Below are 21,274 nucleotides of genomic sequence, written 5' to 3'. Positions count from 1 at the left end.
AATATGGACTGTAAAAGCATCATAAAAAGACTATAAAATTTAATTAAAAAAATAAGACCGTTACTCCCCAAAAAAGCAACATTCTTCTCTGTTGTTTCCTAGAACGTAATATCCGATTCACCTGCGTCTGGTCACGAAAATTCCTTGCCCATTCACGCCACGGCTCATAGCAAATAAATAAAATCAAACTCACAGCCGCCCCATCAACAAATTCTACAACAAGCTCTACCTCCCAAGAGTTTGCATCATTCGGTTGGGATGTCACGCGTACACAGGGTGGATCTCTAAGAACCCCCCGATGAACGCCAGAGCTCTCATATTCTCTCCCGCTCTCCGACCTGGGACGCACTACACTATCACACTATGGTCAGTCTGGTGTTACAACGACAGCGACAGTAAACCTCGAGTTGAGAAGGGGGGGGATAAAAATTCACCCCCGAATACCTCCCGGAACTATAGGCGAGTCGGTTTCTGGCCGGATCTCTTAACCGAGAGCCGAGCGAATAGTGTCCAACAGATGCAAGGGTACACGCTTGTATGGGTGCGTAGTAACTGTGACTCTTGTTGATGGTGGTCGTCGTCTACTCAGCATCGATCGAAAAGCTGGCTCTCAAAAGTTGGGTAGTAGCAACTAATGCCGGTTGTTCCGGAGGGGTGTTTGGCTCTGTTCGTAGAGCTCCTCGCTACCTTACACGTTTATTTCTGTACATGCATTATCCATTAGCTATAAGCTGCAGTGAGGGTGAACAGAACGCTAGAAATCAAATCGTTCTTTATATCATTTTCGTTGGAGGCGATTCGGATACGATTTATAGGTAGTGGAGAGCATCAGTAGGAAACTAATGAGAAACTATTTCTCACAGAGTTGTTTATCAAGTTACATCCCCTTTTAGCCCACGAAACTTCAGGTACTCAGGTAGTACAACGTCACGCTTATGAGTCATAAACATGGCAAGATTGTTCTGAGGTAAATTTCCGAGGTCGAGTGTACTTCCAGCTTTGGTTGACACATTGAAGAACTCTGACACAGATTCCTCTTCATGGCACTAGAATATCTAGACCAAAATTGTTATAAGTTAACCTAACGAATTGTTCAGGAAAACCTGGACAGCAACTCTTCCCAGACACCACATTTCCCTATCGGCCCAAGTAACGGACTGATGGCGCTCGACACTGTTTACATCCAGTGCTCGCTGATCGCGACATTGTGTAAAATGTTACACCCTTTGTTGTTTTTGTTTCTCGAACACCCATTTAACGCTGCTCGGCCATTTAGCATACAAACATCAAAAGCCATTTTTGGCCATACACATCGAGTAAACGCGTCGTGCCGCACAGATGTGAGAGTGGTACATGTGTCTGTAGTTTTTTTTTTTTTTGTTTTCCTCCTTCAACCCATCGAAACAAGGAAGAGAGCTAGACTCGGCCGCGGCAAAGAAGCAATGGACCGAACCGGCAAACAGCTACCGGTTCACCTTGAAAGCGCGTTTCGAGTGTGCGTCCGGATTTTGAACGGCCAACGCAAAGGGGGTAAAAGGGTGATTGGAAGCACGCAGGCACCGTAAGGAGCCGTGCTCTAACAGAACGGTGTTTCCCATTTGTGGAGAAACTCGCTTGCGCTGCTGCTTCCGCAAACAGAAAATACCCAATAAATGGCACTATAAACCATGATTCACATTTATGGCATTATATAAGCGTTTAATCTGGTTTATCTCTAAAGCCAGATCTTTTCTTTTCCAAAGCTGTCTGAAGGCGTTTTCCAAGGGAGAACGCTCAGAAAGCGAGCGAGCGTCCCGGACATTCGCTACACTTGCATATACATTGGAATTGGAAAATGCATCTTCGGACGCCCTTATTGTCAATGCAGGGGCCACCGTCGTCGGTCCGTGTCTGGGGCGTTGTGTATGCATACGAAATGCGGGATGCGGGAGCCTGCAGCAGGATCAGCAGACGTGCTTGGTGCAGTGGTTTCGAGCCTTAACGGGCGCTAGGGGGGGGGGGGGGGAAACGTTCGGTGTAACGTATGCAAAACGAGTCGTAACGGTAGGTGGTAGCGACTTAAGACAATAAAGATCTCAACAGTGAGGCGAGATGCAAAAAGATATAATAAAAGGGATCAAATTAAAGACCTGTGAAAAATATTATGGTCACAATCTTACTGTTACAACTAAGGATTAGGAGAGAAATACCAGTAAAATTGAGGTTAAATATTTCAAAAATTTTATCTTTTGTAGAAAAATCAGTCGAATTCTGATACGCTGAATCTCGTCTAGGCACCCATTCTTGTAAAATTGGAATCTAGACACTTCAAAAGCCAAATATTTTGCAGAAACAGCAATCGAATTCTGGAGCTTCGAAAGGTACACCCAAGCTTTACATAACGTTGCATTCGTTTATGTCCCCTTGGCACGACATTTTCTCCTTCGTGCTGGATCCCGTGCTGGATCGGGTGAGCTTTGAATAGCATTATCGGAAAGCTGTTCCCCGCCGTGGCCGTGATTTATTTTTGTCAAACTGTGTATATATCGATTTATCACCTTCGAAAAACAAGAAAATTCATTCGTTTTAGCTGCTGTGACTTTTTTATCCTTTTCTTTTGTACTTAATATTTAAATAAAAAAATTATTAAAGTAGTGATTTTTCTCTGCTAAAACATGTAAACTTTTATAATAATAAATATAAATTTCGCTTTGATCATATGCAATACAAAAAGGAGAATAATTTAAGCAAATGGTCAAGTAACGAAAGTAAACGATCTGTGAACACGAAACTCAGATAAAACAGATGAATAAACACAAACACAGCCAGCAAACAGGCGCGAGTACATTTTTGCCCTATGTTTTGATTCCCATTCCTTCAGAGCGCCGTTAATTTTATGCTTCGCGTTTTTCTCACCCCACCTCCCCATCCTCCCCTCCCTTTTTTTTTGCTTCGCGCCTACCCCCAAAACCAGCCGGAAGTTCGCACAATTCACCCTCTAAGTTCGTTTTATTGCTGCTCTGGTGGTTGCTTACACCATGTTTCTGCCACCGTTTCTCTGTTTGTGTATGTGTGTTTACAGCCTTCTTATTCGTTCACCACTCACACACACACACACCAGTGTGCAAGAAGAATAGTGATGCTAGATCTTCCTTCCACGGTAGGAAAACCATCCAAAGGTATGGGTGAAACAAAAGGAAGAAGATTCAAAGCCCACCCCGGGTGTCTCCATTCCTATCTCCACACCTCGCACCGAAATCATCCGCAGAATATAGCGGATCGCGAAACCATCCAAACCCACCCCGGACGCTACCACCCTCCCGCCCAACCGCTATCACCACTTCACGCCATTCAAAAAAAGGGGTAAAAACCGGTTCCGGTTCTTGAGAACCGGCTGGACGAAAGTGAATTCCTGCCATGCCACGGCAAGCCGAAAACAAGGAAGTGGTGGTGCTCGCACGAACAAAGACGGCCGGGTCTAAGCCGGGAAAGCAGAACCCCGAAGCAGGACCGACCGCGCGCGCGCACACATAAAGGAATCCAAGCACGTGATTCCCGGTTTATAACCACCCCGCGGTAGTGAGGCTGCTTGAGAGGGTCCGGAAAAGGAAACGGAGCGCGAGTCTTCCTAGCAATTAGTTCGAACATTATGGCAGGAAGTGGAACGATGCTATTTACAAACTACGTATCGATTCGGATCTAGAATGTTCGTTTTGGAGATGTTTTGAAAATATATAAAAGGTGAAAAAGAAGGGAATATAAATTTGGGTTGCAAAAACATTTTTTTTATTATTCATTTGTTCCTCGTTTGAGCTTCTATTGGGTGGGTTGCTATGCTCCATTAGCTACTCTCAGAAGTAGATGACAGAATTCGTCTGACATACCATGGAGAATGGTTTAGATTGATTTCCTTCCTAATGGAGGAGGTCCAGATTAAAAAGAGTCCAGCTCGTCTTAATCATGGTGAGGGCGGAATGTATAACTGAAGAGCCCTAACTTGGTAGTCTTTTAACACAAAATATAGGCATCAAAAATATTAATGTACCTCCCAAAGGGCCTTATTAGACCCAAAGACCCAAGTTCAGGCAAAGATTGTTCGATTGGCAAATAACAGTAAGTCCATTCCCGATTTCTTCTGAACCCAGATTCTTCGTGAAGATTTTTGTTTGCCATCCTTCTATTAAACTAAAATTTTCGTACTTCTCTTTAACGGTATCTACCAGCAAGTTAAGAACTATTAATAACACAGAATCAGTATTTCTTCCAACAAGCACACACTCAACATGGGATAGATTTTAGGTGATGATGGTTAGCAAACATCAGCTGAGAAACATCCCTACTCTCCGGCAAAGTCAAGTCAAGAAAGCCAGACATGGCTGTCCAAGACCTCTGGGAGTTGTAGTGCCAAAGAAGAAGAAGTGTCTCTGGTGCTCCAACTTAATTCCTTCTAAAACAGCTAGACAAATTTGGATCAATTTCATAAGATTCACTTAGCTACACTACACTACAGCTACTACTGACGATTCTCATGTAACATTTTATTGGAAGATTATTTGAAGCTGTATTTCGAAAGGCGGCTTTTGCTTTTCGTCAAAATTGAAGAGTTTGAAAAATGAAGCAAACAATTTCAACACACATTCTTAGCTTGAATTATTTCATAAATTTGAATTCACCAAGCTATCAGAGTCGTGTAAAAAATAATTATTTCTATTCATTATCTTCCAATGAAATGTAATTAAATAGTAAACTACTCATTATAAATTCTAGAGAGTAAGTAATAATATTCTAAAGTAAGAATGAAGAATTATTGGCAGGCGTCAAGTCCAGTCTTATTCCTAGATGTCACAAATTTAATTAAAATCGTTACTGCAAACAATTAAGTCTTACGCACTCATTACAAAGATAACAGTTTCTATTAAATGAATCCATAAAAATGGAGATAAAATTGATAGCTTTAAGTTCGTCTGAGCATCCTCTCTTATCAAGGTACATAATCAAGATGATCGCAAGTTCAGCAAAGGAAGCTTTAAATATGTCCGCTATCAATCATCATTGCACAATCAACAGGTGGGCTACAATATTGAGCTTGAAGCCCTTCATGCTGTACTCTGCGCCTGCGAGAACCCGCATTCCGTTCGGCTTTCCTCCTGCACTATCAAATCGGTCTCTCGGTAGTTTTGCAATCTGATTTTTAACATCCATCACGATCGGAAATTTAAATTAAAATTCAATCACCTACTACTACAGCCCACACACCGAGAGTAAAAGCAAACTGGGTCAAAATGGGGGTGAGCTGAGGCGCAAACGAATTTTGCGTCATCATGCACCCGGAACGCTGAATGATTACACATTCACGTTTTGTGAATCCTTTGCCAGGAAACAACGAAAAAAAAAACAAAATGCACGCGAGATAAACGAGAAATTTGCCCCAAAACGGTGAACCGAACGCCAAGCTGCTGGCTGCCCCACCATCCAACAACCCGCTTCTGGTTCTGGCCGGAAATCGAGACACACGATTGCATTTTGTGATACGCGAAAAGTAGGTCACGAGCAGGTGGAGGACGCACATACACACCAGACTCCCCTCCTCCCCCTTGATTGCATCATCCGCCCGCACACACACACTGATTAGTGCCACGCGCGCATCAAATAGGGCGGAGTCTGTTCTGTGTGTTTGGCGGAGAAAAAAACCGCCGCTGTACAGATAGAGAGAGTGCGAGAGAGAGAGAGTGAGACCGAGAAAGAACTTCAACCCCACCGGTGTCTGATAAGAGGGTTGGATGGGGCCCACAGCGAGCCCTCCCGCATGCAAAAGGTCCTTGTGTTAGATCGCTGTTTATCGCTTTCCCAGTAGCAGCAGCAACCCGGAACGTTATTTATACACGCTTTAAGTTCCACCGACACGGCGGGGGTTTTCACTACATGACACTGTGGACATGCGCACCACCGGGATGATCCTGGCACACTGGCACAACGAACAGATTCAACACACTCACACCGATGCACAGGAGGCATCCAATTTTTCGGGTCACTGTGAAGGATGTTGGATGGAAAGCAAAAAAGGTAACGCCGCACCCGTGGCAAGGATATTGGTTAAGGTCAAGTAAGTGCCCTTTATGCGCTCGGGTCTAGGGCACCGGGCTTAGTAGTGGGTTATTTACTTCCTCAACGTGAACGCTGTTGTGAGCTGTTGTTGGTGAGTTGGTGACCGCTCACAGCTGCTAACGCTCACTAGCGCGTACAGTGTGCGAGCTGTCAAGCAAAGCGTTACACCAGTAACGCTAGTCTTAGTATGCTAAGATGGATATCTGCATTCTTCGGGTTTAATATAGAACGTATTTAAGGTCCAAATTAAACTAGATAAAAATTCCTAATATCTAAAATAAATATTCTGTACTAATTTCCATAGTCCCACAGAACACCTCAGAATCGATACTTTCACTATAAGGGTAGTTGATGTAGCCACCAACAACAGCGAGGCACAACTCTCAAGCTCTGATGACGCACAAAACCTTCTACTAGGTCAACGTAAAAATTCGGAACAGCGAAAGGATGGATAGCTGTGCCACACAACCTCAGCAAAGGCACCAAATCCATCCCTACTACACGTGGACGCTCGGTGTGATCGAACCACAAAGGAGCATGAACACCCCCCCGACCAGACGAAGAACGCACGTGGGAAGACCGGCCCGCCCAGAGGAAGCGTCGCTGACCTACTTTCGACAGCAGTTTCGGTTAGCAACAAAGAGACACAATCTGGTCTGTTCGGTACCGTACTTTCGGAGAAGTGGGAGTGTGGGGGAGAGAGAAAACTCTCTTTTCCACGCTTTTCCAACAATGGCAATGGGTGTGACAGGGAAGGAATGCTATATACACTCGGCACAGTGTGTGGCTTCCACGCAGGACCATTTCCATGGTAGCCAAACGGGGAGCTCAAGCCATACAACCGTCGGACCATCGGAGTATTTAGTAATGGCCGGAATTGTGGATGTGTTTGTTATAGTGGAGGATGTCTCTCACACACACGTACACACTCTTTTTGGGCCGGTAGGCACAACATAGAACCATTCCGGAGGTCAGGAGCAAGAGTGTGCCGTGCGTGTACCGAAATCCCACCCTTCCCACCAGTGGAGGGGGAGTCGCTCAAGGATCGTACGGTGTCAAGTTCAACGTTGGTGTATTGAGGTTAGGGTTTTGGGTACACTGCCACTAGGGCAAGGTTTGTTTGCTAGGGCATGGCACAACTTCCTCACCAACGGTTCGCCCCGTTCTCGGGAAAAACCGGACAGCAGGCCACCAGCTTTTTCCGAAGGAATTGCTTTTTCCGCGGCTCGGTATCGATCTGTGTCCACCGTACTGGCCGGGTGTAGGTGTGAGCACACGTTACATAGTGTGTGCCTGTATGCGTACGCATACTGGACGCGATTCTGGCCCAACTCACGCTGGGGGCAGCAGCTGTTGGCCCAAAATGTTGCTGGAGCAAGTTCTATTTATGGAAAACTGAACCCATCGCCAGTGACCGGAAGTTTTATCACAATAAATATGGGTAAAATTCGCGTTGCCTACGGGGCGGGTTTGAAAGGTTTCATGCGAGGAATTGGTGCTCACAACAGCCAATGGTGCTCCCAGTTGCTACTGCCGTGAATTGATTTTCAGTGGGTCCCGTTTATGTAGATTTCGTGTTTGACGCAATTTGTGTCTTGCGAGTTGGTTGTAAATTGTTTTATTTTCATTTGACCCAGCCAAACTAGCTTGCTGACAATGCTTGAGGACGAATGTAATATCGTTTCGAATCGATATTTTGTGTAGAATCGAAAAACAAGGATTCTGGTAACAATCAATGATGCCCGTGAACTGAGTATAAGAACAAAAACACTTACTATGGAAAAGCACTCAGCATTATTATTAAGAACGAAACCATACGGAAACAAGCGTTACCAAGCGTTATAATCGAGACGGAGATGTCTGAATCTTCGCTTCCCTTGTTATCCCCACCATTACAGTAATGGGTGAGACAAGACCATTACAGAAATCTTATGATGGAATAGAGATTCATCCTCAGAGACTTCGATCTTCATAACTGCTTGGACAAAAACTCAAATATTGTAATAGCAATTTGCTGTGCAACTGAACAATTCTTCTTCGTTTCGTCCAGAAAGAAAGACATCTTGAAAGACTTTGACAGAACCGTTTGGACAAAGATCCAGTAATATGACAGCTTGAAGTAATGGCTTTATTTCGTAAAATAGTTCCACTCTTAAAACTAGCTTAAACTATATTCTGAAATAATTATATCAATTTTTGTTTGACACGGCAGACAGTCGCATTCGCAATCGATACTGAGAAACGGCTATTAGGAAGGTTCATATAACGCATTGAAGAATAATAAGATAAGAAAATGCTTTCCACTTACCGTCCGAATCCTCCTCAAAGCTGGCACCGTCCTCCTCCGGGATCTTGATCTCGATCTCCTCGGTGAGGTGTGCCGCGTCGTTATTTACCGACAGGGCGGACATAACGACGCCGGCCGCACCGGACCCGGCGCCGGTATGGCCTCCGCTACTGCCGACGGTCGCAACCGCAACGGCCGTCGTCGCCGTAGTGGAGGTACTACCGATCGAGCACGAGGACAGAGGAACCGTAGATACGCCGGACGAGGACGACGAAGACGATGCTGCTGCTGCTGCTGCAGATGTCGACGATGACGAGGGTGTCGAATTGGAGGAGCAAGATGTGGACGAGGCGGGTGATCGTGTCGTTACCGCTAGCACGCAGGACGCCGGAGCAACAACGCCTAGCGGTAGTATGGATTCCTCCGAAACGATCGTAATACTAGACGACGAGGAGCTTGGCTGCTGATGATGTTGATGCTGATGTGTCGACGGGTGTAACGGCTCAACGCAGCCGAGTAGCGTCCCATCGGCATTAACCATCGTGACGACATGCTCGTCCACCTCGTCCACCACACCGCCACCGTCGGCAGTGCAGGAGGTGGTCGAGGCGCCGGCCAGACTGCTGAGCAGTGTGTCCTTTTCCGTTGCCGTTACAACGCGACCATCGATCACGGACTCTACCACATCGTCGGGCGTGAGTGCGATCAGTGTGGCCGTCGTGGCCACTGTCGACGTGGTGGTAGTTATAGGATCTTGACCGAGCAGAAGGTCGGAAACACCGCTAGAGCTAGCCTGCACCAGCAGGGTGGAACCGTGACTCGCGCCAGGCACGATCACGTTCGTGGAGGAACTTGGCTGATGGTGTTGCGTCTGTACGTGATGCACCTGATGATGTTGATGGTGCTGCTGCTGCTGCTGTTGCTGCTGATGATGATGCAGATGGTTGTGATGGTGCTGTGACTGGTGAGCATGGCTATGGTCATGCTGCAGATGGTGGTGTTGCTGCATCGCCTGATGCAACCCAGTGCCGCCCATTCCGGTCCCGGTGACAGTTATTATTTTGGTAGCCACTGACGTCAAGTTGGACGTTACGTGCTGTAACGCTTGCTGGGAATGTTGCTGATGGTGTAGCTGCTGCTGCTGCTGCTGCTGCAGATGGTGCTGATGACTGTGGAAGGTCGCACTGTGATGACTGCTCGGGAGCAGCAGGTCTTGCTGCTGCACAACCACATCGTACAGATTGACCGCGGATGTCGATGACGTAGCCGACGAGGATGTGGACGAGGTCGTGGTGGAGGAAGAGGTCACGCCCGGACCGGGTGTCGGTGAGGTGGAAAGCAACATACCAACACCGTTTGCGTACACAATGTTCGAGGCCGTTTTGGGCGAGGACGAACTAGCCGTTGAGGTCGCTTCCTCGTGCATCTCTCGAGGCGGCTTTACCCGGGGATTAGTTGACGTTTCAACTATTGATTTGTTTGATTTTCTTCTCTGTTTTCGTTTACATGCACATCTAACACAAGCACACACACTTTACACCAACTTTTGCGATATAAGTGAGACGATTTTTGTACACTTCTTCTTCTTCTTCCCGCAGGAACAACTCACGAGCACTTGGACTAGGACTTTTGGGATAGAATAATGAAATAGAACATTAGGATGTTGCATGCAAAATCACATTTAGTAACAAAATCGCAGAACTTCATCACTAGCGCATCACTAATTCTTCCTTCGAAAGCCGTACGTTTCGTATCAACCGCCCTTGACTGCACTTGGCGTTCGAATGGCGGAGCACACCTGGGAAATTGGCGAATTGGAGGGCCAATAATTAGGACACTCGTGTGTTGTACCAAACAGATTCCGAACGGTTTTGCATTCGTTGCTTCCCCAGGCCACCCCCGGGACACGTTTACATTGCTAACTCACACTCTCTGTAACTGAATCCTTTCACGGACATCAGGACAAAGGCCAACCAATATGCCAACCCTGTCGCTAGTACTTCCTTTTGCTCACTGCACTTCTACATCGCGTTGGGACCTGATTTACAAAGCCATCTCCATTGGCCACTTCCAGTGCAACCACACACATACACACACGCAACAAGCCTCGTTTACAACAACCCGGGGACCTAGAAAATGGGGAACAGCCAGAACTAGATCGTCGATAGACTCGTTACAAGCACACACACTCATCCACAACTCTCGCTCTCCCGCTGGATGCTGTACGTTGGAGCAGGGATCCTTTTTTGGGATCTGGGGGGGCTCCAATTGGGCCACGGTCAGCGTGCAGCAGTTGCACACCCGGTGTGTAGTGATGTGCACTTTACTGCACCAGATCACACAAACACACGCACGATGGCAATGGGCGATGGAAAGGACGCGTGGCACACCATACTGCGCAAGTATATAGTTCAAGGTCGTAAGCGATCAACGCCTCCTCCTGGATGCATTGTTGCATCCACCATCCACCACCACCACCACCACGACTGTTACTTGGGGAGAGAAACCGAATGCACCGAAAAATAGAACACACCGTGACAGGTGTAACGATCGCACGCGTTACACGCATAGTAACGCTTTCTCACGCTCACTCGCTCTCGCTCTCTATCTCGCTCTGTAAATGTAACAGGAAAACGAATGCGTAACACGTGCCGTTACAGATAACGCATAAAAAGCCAGTGTAACCACCCAACACACACACACACTATGTATACACACTAGAACTATCTTTTTCATACCATTTTTACGTATTTTCACTCGGAAAAAGCTTTCACACTGGGAAGAGAGCGACCGCAACATACAGGTAGGTTTTCACACATTGTTGCATTTTCTTTTCCACACAAAATAAGCAAAATTGTACACGTTTTTACACTTCTATACTGGATAAAATAAAAAGAAAATTAAAGAAAAATTACACACAAATATTTTAATCAGAAGAAGATTAGTTAACACCCACAAAACAGTAAACCAGTTTTCCTATTTTTTTTTTTACAAAACAACAACTCAAGGGTAACACAATTTACGTTATATTCTGCCACTTCTAAACCTCCCGCAGCATAACTGAAAGATACTCCATCGAAACTTTTGTTGGTCACTGATAACAAAAACACACCGGACGATAAAACTCTTTTCTCACTGATGGCTCACTTCAGTGCGGCTCACTTGCTTCTGCATAGCTCCCGAAAAGTGACACATTGAAACAGTGACCTACAACACGAAGCATCCCGGCTAATGCTACTACTACACCGTGCAGGCGCGTGGGAAATCTAAACACTGGCTGCGATACATGTAAACGCACACGCGCTTCACTGCACACGCACACACTTATGCACGCCTGCGTGTGTATTTTTGTGATAAAAACCGACTGATAAACGGTAACAAAACGGCCAACAAATAGCTCCGCTTGTATCTCACTGGTCAAAATCTGTCACCTTACTATTTACACACATTCGCACACACGCGCAAACACGCACGCGTTACATGCGTTACCCGGACGTGCCTACTACGATAGCATTTGACCATTCGCACTATAAACACTTACTAGATCGAATCTTGCTCTTCACAGACACCTTTTTTCGGTGAGTTGAACATTTAAAAGGCTTGTTTCTGTGTTACCGCACACCGTGACACCATGGACGCACGCAAACGTAGCAACACCACCCAGCAGGAACGTCGGCACAAATTCGTCTGGCGCTGTTTTGATTCGGTGTTCCCCAGCACAGCCTGGAACACAGCGACAGGATCACCTCGGGGGAAAAAAACCCGAAAGGAAAACACGAAGAAGGGTCGCGCGCGCGAAGGCGAAGGTTGTCCTGCCCATTTTCCCACCCGTGCAAGGTTGGGGCCATCCGCAACAACATCAACACCGAAAAAGCACATGCTTTGCTCGACACACACACACATACACCGATACGTAATCCACTCAAGTTAGCTTCAAAACGTTCCAGGAATTGGATCGAATCTGCAGAATGTTATGTAGCCAGACGGTGTAACAACGAACAAAAAAAGTGTGTCGTACACCAACAGCAACAACATCTTCTCCACCAAAAAATTGGGTACAGTACAACGTTTAGCGCGTGCGCCCCACTCACACACTTATCTGGCTCATCACCGTCCCTTTCTCACACTTGTGCACTATAAAACACTCATTTCATAGCAGTGGATCATTGCCAGCGGGGGCAAACACACTCAGTACACACTACAGCCCATTGTATACTGCGATTTACATACAGGCGCACATACCCACACACACACTCACGCACGCGGTTGTCCGTGCGTTTCGGGCGTTTCGGGATCTCAGCATCGGGAATATGTAGGTCTTTAGGCCAGGCCAGCATATTTCGCATTCTCGCGCAGCTGTATGTGTCGTAATCACCAGGCACGCACACAAACACTTGCATTTTCACGCGCTTCGCCGTGGTGGGTATTACGGGGCAATACTAGATGGAAAATAAAAATACACCGAAAACCGGATTCTGGACCCCACCGAACCCGTAGTGAGAAGAACCTGGGAACCACTCTCGACTGGGTTTTCATTCTCACCCGTTATGTTTCACTTTCTTCTTCGGCTGCTGCTGCTACTGAGATGTGTGTGTTAATTGTAATAGAAGGTGACAACACCACACTGCACTTGGAGCTGCACCGTTCTATTTGTGTGTGCGAGCGCTAATTACTGCACACAGAGTGGTTGCGAATTAGAAAGGAAATATCATTCACAAACACACATACACACACACACACAATCTAATCACAATTTTTCGTGAATGTGAATAAAATTCTTCTCAATAGACTACTCATTCATCATTGGGGCTGCCTATACCAGCCAGCATCATTTGCTGCTGTGCAACACGAGGAAGTATTTTCTGGTGTAGCAGAGCGCAACACACACACACACACACAACCACCAAAGCGACAGGCAACCCCGTCATCACCATCATCCTACATTATTACGCATTCGTTATTGAACTTCACACTTGAACCGTGTAACGCAAGACGGACACAGAGGGGGGGGGGGAGGGTGTGAGCGGGTAAGGGGTGGTGGGGGGACCTCCCATAATATAAACAACGTTGGGGTTTGCCGTGTGCGGTGGTGCCGTGATTTCCGCATCTGTAGAAACCCCGTATACACACACAACCGCCGTGCAATTGTATGCGTACGGCGGCGCTAAACACAAAAAGTCGCGCGCCAGAACAACACAGCAGAAGGAATATCGGTGGTTGAATCGTAGCAATCGTTGTATGTTTCTTACAGCATCACTAAACCGCGCTCTAGTTTAGGGTGTGTGTGCGTTCTTTCCTCTTTTCCCATCTTGACTGTGCTGTTGGTTTCGATGATGATTGCGAAAAGGTCCCACGTTTTTGTGCCAAATCTTCTTCCCGGTGTCGCCTGTTGCTGCGCCATCGTTCCACACAGTTTTGTTGACAGAGCGAGGCTAGCGAGCGAGAGTGAGAGCGAGCTAACGAGACTAAACCGAGACGAGCCGTTTTTTTTTTCTTCACACAGCTTCTCACTACTCACTTGTCGCGATCCCCCAATGGACACCCCATCGATGATTCGAGTTCGGGAACATCCACACTGCTGTCGTCCGCTAATGCCAGCGGTAAATTAAAATTTGCAATAAAACAACATCTAAACATAGATTTTCTGCACGGTGTGCTGATCAGGCCACGCCGGTTTGGTACTGTCTGTCGCTTTGTTTACCGCGCTTTTTTATGCTTCTTCGATGAGAAAATGTCAAATCGATCAAAAACAAATGTCACCGAAAGGATAAGTAAACACTGCCACCAGTAGTGGTAGTAGAATGGTACTACGGTCAAGATACGGAAGTTGAATTCCGCCTTTTTACTGCACCAAATTTTGCATCCTCCCACACACTGAAGCGAGAAGACAAAAGAATCTGCCAAATATGATGCGGGCGGCCGATGATGCATAACTTTTTCTTTCATCGAATCGAGTTTCGAGCGCCGAACTTTCGCTCTCTTTTGTGTTCGCCGACGGGTATACGTGTTGCTGCTGCCGCTGCTGTGGCTACTTTGTGTTTGCGTGTGTGCTGTTGTTGTTGTTGCTTTTTTCGCGATACCTTTGTGCTTTCCTTTCTTGCCTTGCACATGATGATGTACACACGTACACTGGGGCACGCACGCCCCACACGACCAATATTCTCACTTTCTTCGCGAACGCATTCTAAGCCTCCATAAAGCTAATGATTTATCCCACCGCTATGCCACGACCCGACCGAGGTAAGGAAGAAGTGAATAAAAAAAACTAGCACACACACACACAGTCCGCACTCCACACGGAGTGCCCCGAAGCGGCAGGCAAAGGTACGGATGGTACGTATGTTTCACGGTCGCGCACTGACACATACTGACGATGGATTCTAAAATATTTAGATATTTTTTAGAACGCGCGAACTACCGGTTACCACCGCTCTCCCCCCGCACACACACACACTGTCAGCCCGTTGCCTGTATACGTATAGGGGTCGTACCGGGTCCAGCAGTCTAAGAAGGGGAACAAAGGAAAGGGGCAAGGGAGCGCGGGCAGCGACGCACAGAAAGATCGCCACACATTTTGCCGGCCAACCCATACTGGCGCACACAGAACCGTGCCGGTTCGTTTCTCATACTACTGTTTTCGCAAGGGGGAGATATTCGCATTGAGACTGGTGGCGGTTTACAGTGACGGACAGAAAAAGGCAGCAGCCGGGACGATCGAGAGTGATTAAAATTTATTAACAAAGTGTGAAGCTTATATTTTTAATGTTCCTTTTTGATATTTTGCTATGCGTGTTTTCTGTTTGAGACGAAAAGCAATAAAACGTAGATTTAATAGATTTTTTTATTTAATTCTTTATTTTGCTTATTACTTTTCTAGGCATATATAAATTATTTAAACATTTTATGAATATTATTTTAAGATTATGTTACTTGTAAATTTACAACGAAGGACTCCACTTGAACTCGTAATGAGAGGAAAGGAGAACTCTTCCTACTGAAATTAAGGACATATAATTGCTCTTTACAATTGTTTAAAAGTTTGTTCTACTTTTATTATTAGCACAATCGAGTATCAAAAATTGAAAATAAAAATACCAAAATAAATTCATCCCACCACCTTATTCCCCATCACGATACCGACCACGTGTTCATCACTGTAGCTCCACACACAAGCGCACATACAGCTACACGCAAAATGCGAAACGGGAAGCGATGTGTCGCATACGAATACGCAAAACACAAAAAATAACAACAAATCTTCCAAGGCAATACCAACAGAATAAAAAAAAGCTAAAACGCAACAAAACACGCGCTCACACACTTGCGTATCATCATCGTCGTTGCACAAAAGATATATCTCGCTCACCCGTTCCGTACTGTGCTGCTATCTCGTTCTATTTGCTGTCGGCTATGCGGAGGCTACTAGACGCACGTGTTACCACAGTGTTGGTGCGCGAAGCGTTTTTCCCTTTTCTCCATTCCCCTGCTCCATTTGTTACTGACACACACACACACAGACTCATCCACAACCACCCCAGAGGGGTGGGCCGGACGGCTGGAAAATAAGGTGCGCGCCTAGTGCGAAACGCAAAACGCCTAAGAACGTTTTTCCTTTTCAATACAAGGAACTAATCTTGTCGATGTGTTGGTAGCACGGGAAGGAAGGGTATATAAGGGGAGAGGGGGGTTGGCTAGTTGAATGAATGAGCGGCACAAACGCAAGTTTTTTGAAAATTAGGTAAAGGCGAATCTCCCCCCCCCCCCCCTCCCATTTCCCTTCCCCCTTTCCTTTCTCCGGCGTTTGCTCTATTACTCTCCTCGGTTGCTATGATCAATTGTTATTACATGATCATGAGTGTTTTTACAAGTTGCGATTTTGTGACTTTGGAGACACCGATCTGATGACTAACGCTGGATTGAGCTGCTTATCACTCTGCGCAAACGTAGTCGTTTCTAATCAGAGTATACCGGAGACATCCCCCATAGAAAAAAAACGAAGCCGACACATATTGCGATAAAAAAAAACGTAAGGGGTGAAACTGCATTTGACCAACATTTGAAATGCACGCCCCACAAAGCCTACCCCAGCGAGTTTGGGCAAGTTGAGCGCGATAACGTAAATCGGGCAAACAGACTCACGCACTCATACACACACGGGCACGCACTTTGGTATTGGAGAGGTACATGTTTTAGAAGTAAACCTCACTGCCAACCGGGTGAAAACTAAGGAACCTCCTGAGTGGGGGCAGAATCGCGAAAGAATCGCACACATTGTCGGGCAGAAATCATATTGCAAAAAGAAGGCACATACACACTTTTGGCTCTTTGTGTATAAGTGCGTGCGTCGGTTAAAGCAGCCTAATATCAAAGCAAGCGGCGAGTGAACGAGAGCACCAAATTACTGTAGCAAAATGTGGGGCAGGGAAGCGAAGGGCAGAAGGAGAAGGAAGAATCATTTCGCGACCCGCGTTGCTGGCGCCTGGCTATCAGCATGTTCCCTTGGGAAAGATGAGAAGGTGAGGTAAGAGAAGAGCAGAGGAGGGATGTTTTTATTGTACTTTACACGTTCGCACCCCAAAAAAAGGGCAAACACTATACCCTCTCTCACTTTCATTTGCTCTGATTTTTACGATGTGGTGGTGTGGTCAAATCGGTGCGTTCTTGTGCGCTTTTTTATTGTGTTGAATAATTTTCTTTGTTTGTAGTGATAAAAAAGCCATACTCACGTGGAGTGGCGAGAGTGAGGGGATAAAAGTAATAGCGAGAAGGAGAATGGTTGAGTGAGAAAAAAAAGCGAAAGAGAGTGAGAGTGAGAAGCAATCGCGTGCGAGAAAGAGCACACGCGAGCCCTGCCTGCTGTTGCTCCACCGAAACATACTGACACACATAATCTTGATCTTGGGCCCCGCGAATGGTTCACTGTGTTCACTGTCACTGTCAATGGGGTGGTACGCTGCGTCTGGAACAAAAGGGAGAAGAGTGAGGTTGAGAGGGAGAAAGAGAGAGAACGAGGGGAGTGGGGTGCTTAGAACGTTTCCCGCTCCTACAGGCGATCTCTGCTACGGCTGGCTGTGCCTGTTTATTTATTCACTGCTAGAAAAGTGTCTAGAATGTGAAGCGAATCGAGATCGCCATATTTTTTGTGGCTGCTGGAATTAATGGGGCATTCAAAAATTTGCGAAAAACACTCACCGAAATGTGTATTTATTATTCCTCGTTCGCTTGAGATGTGAATGTGTCTGTGTGCTCCACTAGCGCGTGTACAATCGGGAAAGATCAAATAGGCGCTATCAATTCTGGCATTCCTTTGGCGCCATTGTTCACCCAGTTACAGTGCATAACACCATCATTATAACAAGTGTCTACTTGTTTACAACAATCGAGCTGTGGATGCTAGCTTTATTCGCCAGAACATCACGACACTAAACCAAGAGCAAGAAGAATAAGTTACTTACAGTTGGTGTAGTAAGCCCAATAAGGGAATGTAATAAGAATGACACCAGACTATCTGTCTCCTGGAAGCGGAGACTCTGTTGTGCTCAATGAACACTTCTGCAACAGTTCCCCCATCTGTGTGGCCTGTAAGAAAATTAGAAAAATATATTACTTGAACATCAATTCATCTACTTCTTCTTAGCTTACCTGTGGTTCCACAACCTTGAGAAGAACCGGCCTTTAACTGGAAGATCTTACATGTAAAAAAAATGTCCATTGTGCTCGACCACTGTGCACCGAACAAAGTCTGCACGGTGGGAAGTCCATCGGACACGATGTATATTTTTATATTTTTCCTTCACGGTTCATGATCCAAGCTGAGTTTTAGTATAAAGTTTCCTTTAAAATAATCCATTTCTTTTCTCACTTGGTGTGAAAATTCTACCCATTTGCTTCACTTTTTTCTTAAGAAAATATAAATTTTATTACACCCAGTCTATATGTTGGCAAAACTTTTGCAGTGATGTATTGTATAATGTTTTACGGCGGAAAACGGAAACAAAACGATAAAAATAAAACAAATAATGCACGTACTTGTTACGACAGAACGGATTATCGGTCGAGCCCCACGGGAGTAGCACACGGGTTAACAAAGGTAAGTTATACGAACCGTCCTTTACCCTAGCTTTACGCCTGCTGCTTGGCAGCTTCAATCATGTTGCGCGAAATGATCAACCGCTGGATCTGCGACGTACCTTCGTAGATCTGGTAAATCTTCGCATCGCGCATCAGCTTCTCGACCGGGTACTCGCTGTTGAACCCATTGCCACCGAACACCTGTACCGCGTCGGTTGCGATCTTGTTCGCAATATCCGACGCATAGCACTTCGCAATCGACGCGTAATAACTATTCCGGCGTCCCTGATCGACCTCCCAGGCGGACTTCATCGTGATGAGTCGTGCCGTCTCGACGCCGATCGCCATATCGGCCAGCATGAAGGAGACGGCCTGATGGGCAGCAATCGGCACACCGAACGTTTTGCGCTCGAGCGCATACTTGAGCGCCTCGTCCAGACAACGCTGGGCCAAACCGACGGCACCGGCCGCTACTGGTGGGCGCGTCTTGTCGAACGTTCCCATCGCAATCTTAAAACCGGCTCCTTCCCCTACGAGCACGTTCTCCTTCGGTACGCGCACATCCTCGAACGTGATGCCACGCGTATCCGATGCACGCTGGCCCATGTTCTGCTCTTTGCGGCCCGGCGTCAGTCCAGGTGTGTCCCGTTCGACAATGAATCCGGTGAAAGCTTTCGAGGCCGGGCATTTGGGGTCGGGATTGGTACGGGCCAGCACGAAATACCAGTTCGCGACGCCACCGTTCGTGATCCACATCTTCTGTCCGTTCAGGATGTACTCGTCGCCCTTCTTTTCGGCACGCGTTTTAACGCCATTCACGTCCGATCCGGCACCCGGTTCCGTTACGCAGTAGGCGGCGACCAGCGGTTCCTCCAGCAGACGTCCGAGGTATTTTTTCTGCTGCTCCTTGTTGCCGGCAATGATGACGGGTGTTTGCTAAAATTTAAAAAAAGATAATGAGAAGCAACTCTAACATGGAAAAAGACATAAAGAAAACCTACTCCCAAACCGCTAGCCTCGATTGCGGTCATGATGCCGGTACAACCGTACGCAAACTGTTCCGCAACCAGGCAGCTCGTCACGATAGACATTTCCGTTCCGCCTGAAAGGATGAGAAAAGCAACAGGTTTTTGAGTGTTCGAAGTAGATCACGACGAACAAAACCCTTACCAATTTCGGCCGGGATGTGGCTGTTGGTTAGCCCAAGCTCCCACGCCTTCTTGATAATGGCCCACGGGTATTCGCCGGTCTTGTCATGATGCGCCGCCACCGGAATGATCTCCTCCCGGACAAACTTCTTCGTCAGATCGACAATTTCGCGCTGTTCGTCGCTCAGCGCAAAGGACGGTCCGGTCGGGGAGATGTCTAGCTCGGGGGCAGCCTTCGAGGACAGCGCGCGGCATGCCGGACGGACGGCCAACTTCATAAACTGCAACAAAATGGAAATGATGCCCGTTTCGTTAGACACATCTTGATAGGAGAATCAACGGTGGTTGGGGTTTCGCTTCGGCAAAAGGGTAAACAAAAACATGAAGCGCATTTGTTTTGATTTTGCAAACTCGAAAGAATTGGCACACTTGATGCCGTGGACAGGAGCAGGTCCACCTACTTCGGTACAGTGCGGCTTATTTTTCCTTATCAACGTTTTCGTACGTTTCTTATACATTGGCGGCTCCCTATCTACAGTACGACGGGAAGGAAGCGTACCTTGTTGGTCACAAGACTACAGAACACAGACCCCTGCTGATAGATAAGACTAGCCATTTAACCGGTTTTTATCAAAATGTTCAAGCACATCAATGCTGGCTTAGCGTAAAATCCCTTAACCAGCTCGTTCATCCTATAAACGGGCTTAAATTTTAATTTCCAAAGCCTCCCTTTAACCCACTTACACCTTTCGCCAAGGTTGCCGAAGAAAGGGGTTTGCTTCCCAACCCATCCAATCCCATTCCATCCAGAGAAACCTTTGGCCCGGAACCGTATTTCCGATAAGAGGTTCGCGCTGCACCAACAATGATGACTCGCGATTATGAGATGAAAGAGATGGATGGGACGCGCCAGCAGGGCGCGTGGTGCGCGGCCTGCCATTCCAAAGTCCACCGCGAGCCGCACGTCTGAATTTCGCCACTATATCGCTCGCAGTGATCAAAGGTCGCGAAAGCGGGTTTGTGAAGGAAGGCCGTACGTATGCGAAAACTAGTACGTGGAGCAGCAGCAGCAGCAGCACCGCTATTAACTCGTTTCGTGCGCACTTACCTGGGACAGTGCCATTGCCATCTTGTGGGTACTATGTATAGCGTTACAATCTGTAAAAGTTGTGTCAACTGTGCAGCACGGCTCCGGCCACTAAACCGTTCCTGTTCACTTTTATTTAATAACTTAAACAGCGCGACAGAACAACAGCACCAGTCGTCGCAGCGGTTGTGCTGAAACGTATGACAGATAGATGCGTAATCGGTGTGGTGTGGTGGTGGTGGTGTACCCTAGCAACGTTATGCTGGGGTTCGGTTTATCCGGGCACGCGGTACGGTTCATTCGTGGCATGAACACACGCGCGAATGTGAAACTTTTCAGCGGTTTCAATTTGAAATGGAAAATTTTGACATCGCAAACAGGAGTTTTTTCTAATTCCTTTTTGTTAAGTATTTTATGTCATCTATTGCTTGTAGGATTGTTATTTAAGAAAAAATTAATCAATAGAATAAATGTGACATCAATTGGTTGGTAGCAATAAGGCCAGGCCGTTCAAATCTTATAAATAAACAAAAAAAATCTAACAGCGGTTTATGGTTTTATGATAAAATTATTATTCCTTTCTCTTTTGCGTGTACC

At 46.6% G+C, this 21,274-nt stretch overlaps 2 protein-coding genes and 1 long non-coding RNA gene across 7 annotated transcripts in view; 1 reads left to right on the top strand and 2 right to left on the bottom strand.

Moving 5' to 3' along the window:
* Positions 1-14,752, bottom strand: part of LOC118512760 (nuclear hormone receptor FTZ-F1-like) — a 124,570-nt gene extending 109,818 nt beyond the window's left edge. The window contains exons 1-2 of one of the 5 annotated variants that reach the window (XM_036057652.1): positions 14,452-14,752; positions 8,393-9,997 (exon numbers count right to left, since the gene is read on the bottom strand). In XM_036057652.1, the coding sequence (XP_035913545.1) occupies positions 8,393-9,797 (1,405 nt within the window). In that variant the 5' untranslated portion in view covers positions 9,798-9,997; positions 14,452-14,752. Of the gene's footprint in view, positions 1-8,392; positions 9,998-10,298; positions 10,509-11,109; positions 11,235-14,451 lie in introns of those variants that run through there. The other 4 variants (XM_036057653.1, XM_036057654.1, XM_036057651.1 and 1 more) reach the window with 4 other exon arrangements.
* On the top strand, positions 14,578-15,147 carry LOC118512761. Its single transcript, XR_004906350.1, has 2 exons — positions 14,578-14,704; positions 14,776-15,147. It is a non-coding gene; the product is annotated as an uncharacterized LOC118512761 (long non-coding RNA).
* A 3,115-nt stretch (positions 15,148-18,262) lies between these two features.
* Positions 18,263-20,893, bottom strand: LOC118512759 (probable medium-chain specific acyl-CoA dehydrogenase, mitochondrial). Its single transcript, XM_036057649.1, has 4 exons — positions 20,699-20,893; positions 19,613-19,871; positions 19,444-19,544; positions 18,263-19,378 (listed from the first exon to the last, which is right to left on the bottom strand). Exons 1-4 carry the CDS (start codon positions 20,717-20,719, stop codon positions 18,494-18,496), a joined length of 1,266 nt encoding a protein of 421 aa, XP_035913542.1. The 5' UTR covers positions 20,720-20,893; the 3' UTR covers positions 18,263-18,493.
* Between the last annotated feature and the right edge of the window lie 381 nt (positions 20,894-21,274).

Source organism: Anopheles stephensi, chromosome 3, assembly GCF_013141755.1.
Source record: "Anopheles stephensi strain Indian chromosome 3, UCI_ANSTEP_V1.0, whole genome shotgun sequence".
Lineage (NCBI taxonomy): Eukaryota > Metazoa > Arthropoda > Insecta > Diptera > Culicidae > Anopheles > Anopheles stephensi.
The sequence above is the reverse complement of the archived record's forward strand: the minus strand, read 5'-3'. Positions and strand labels throughout refer to the sequence as shown.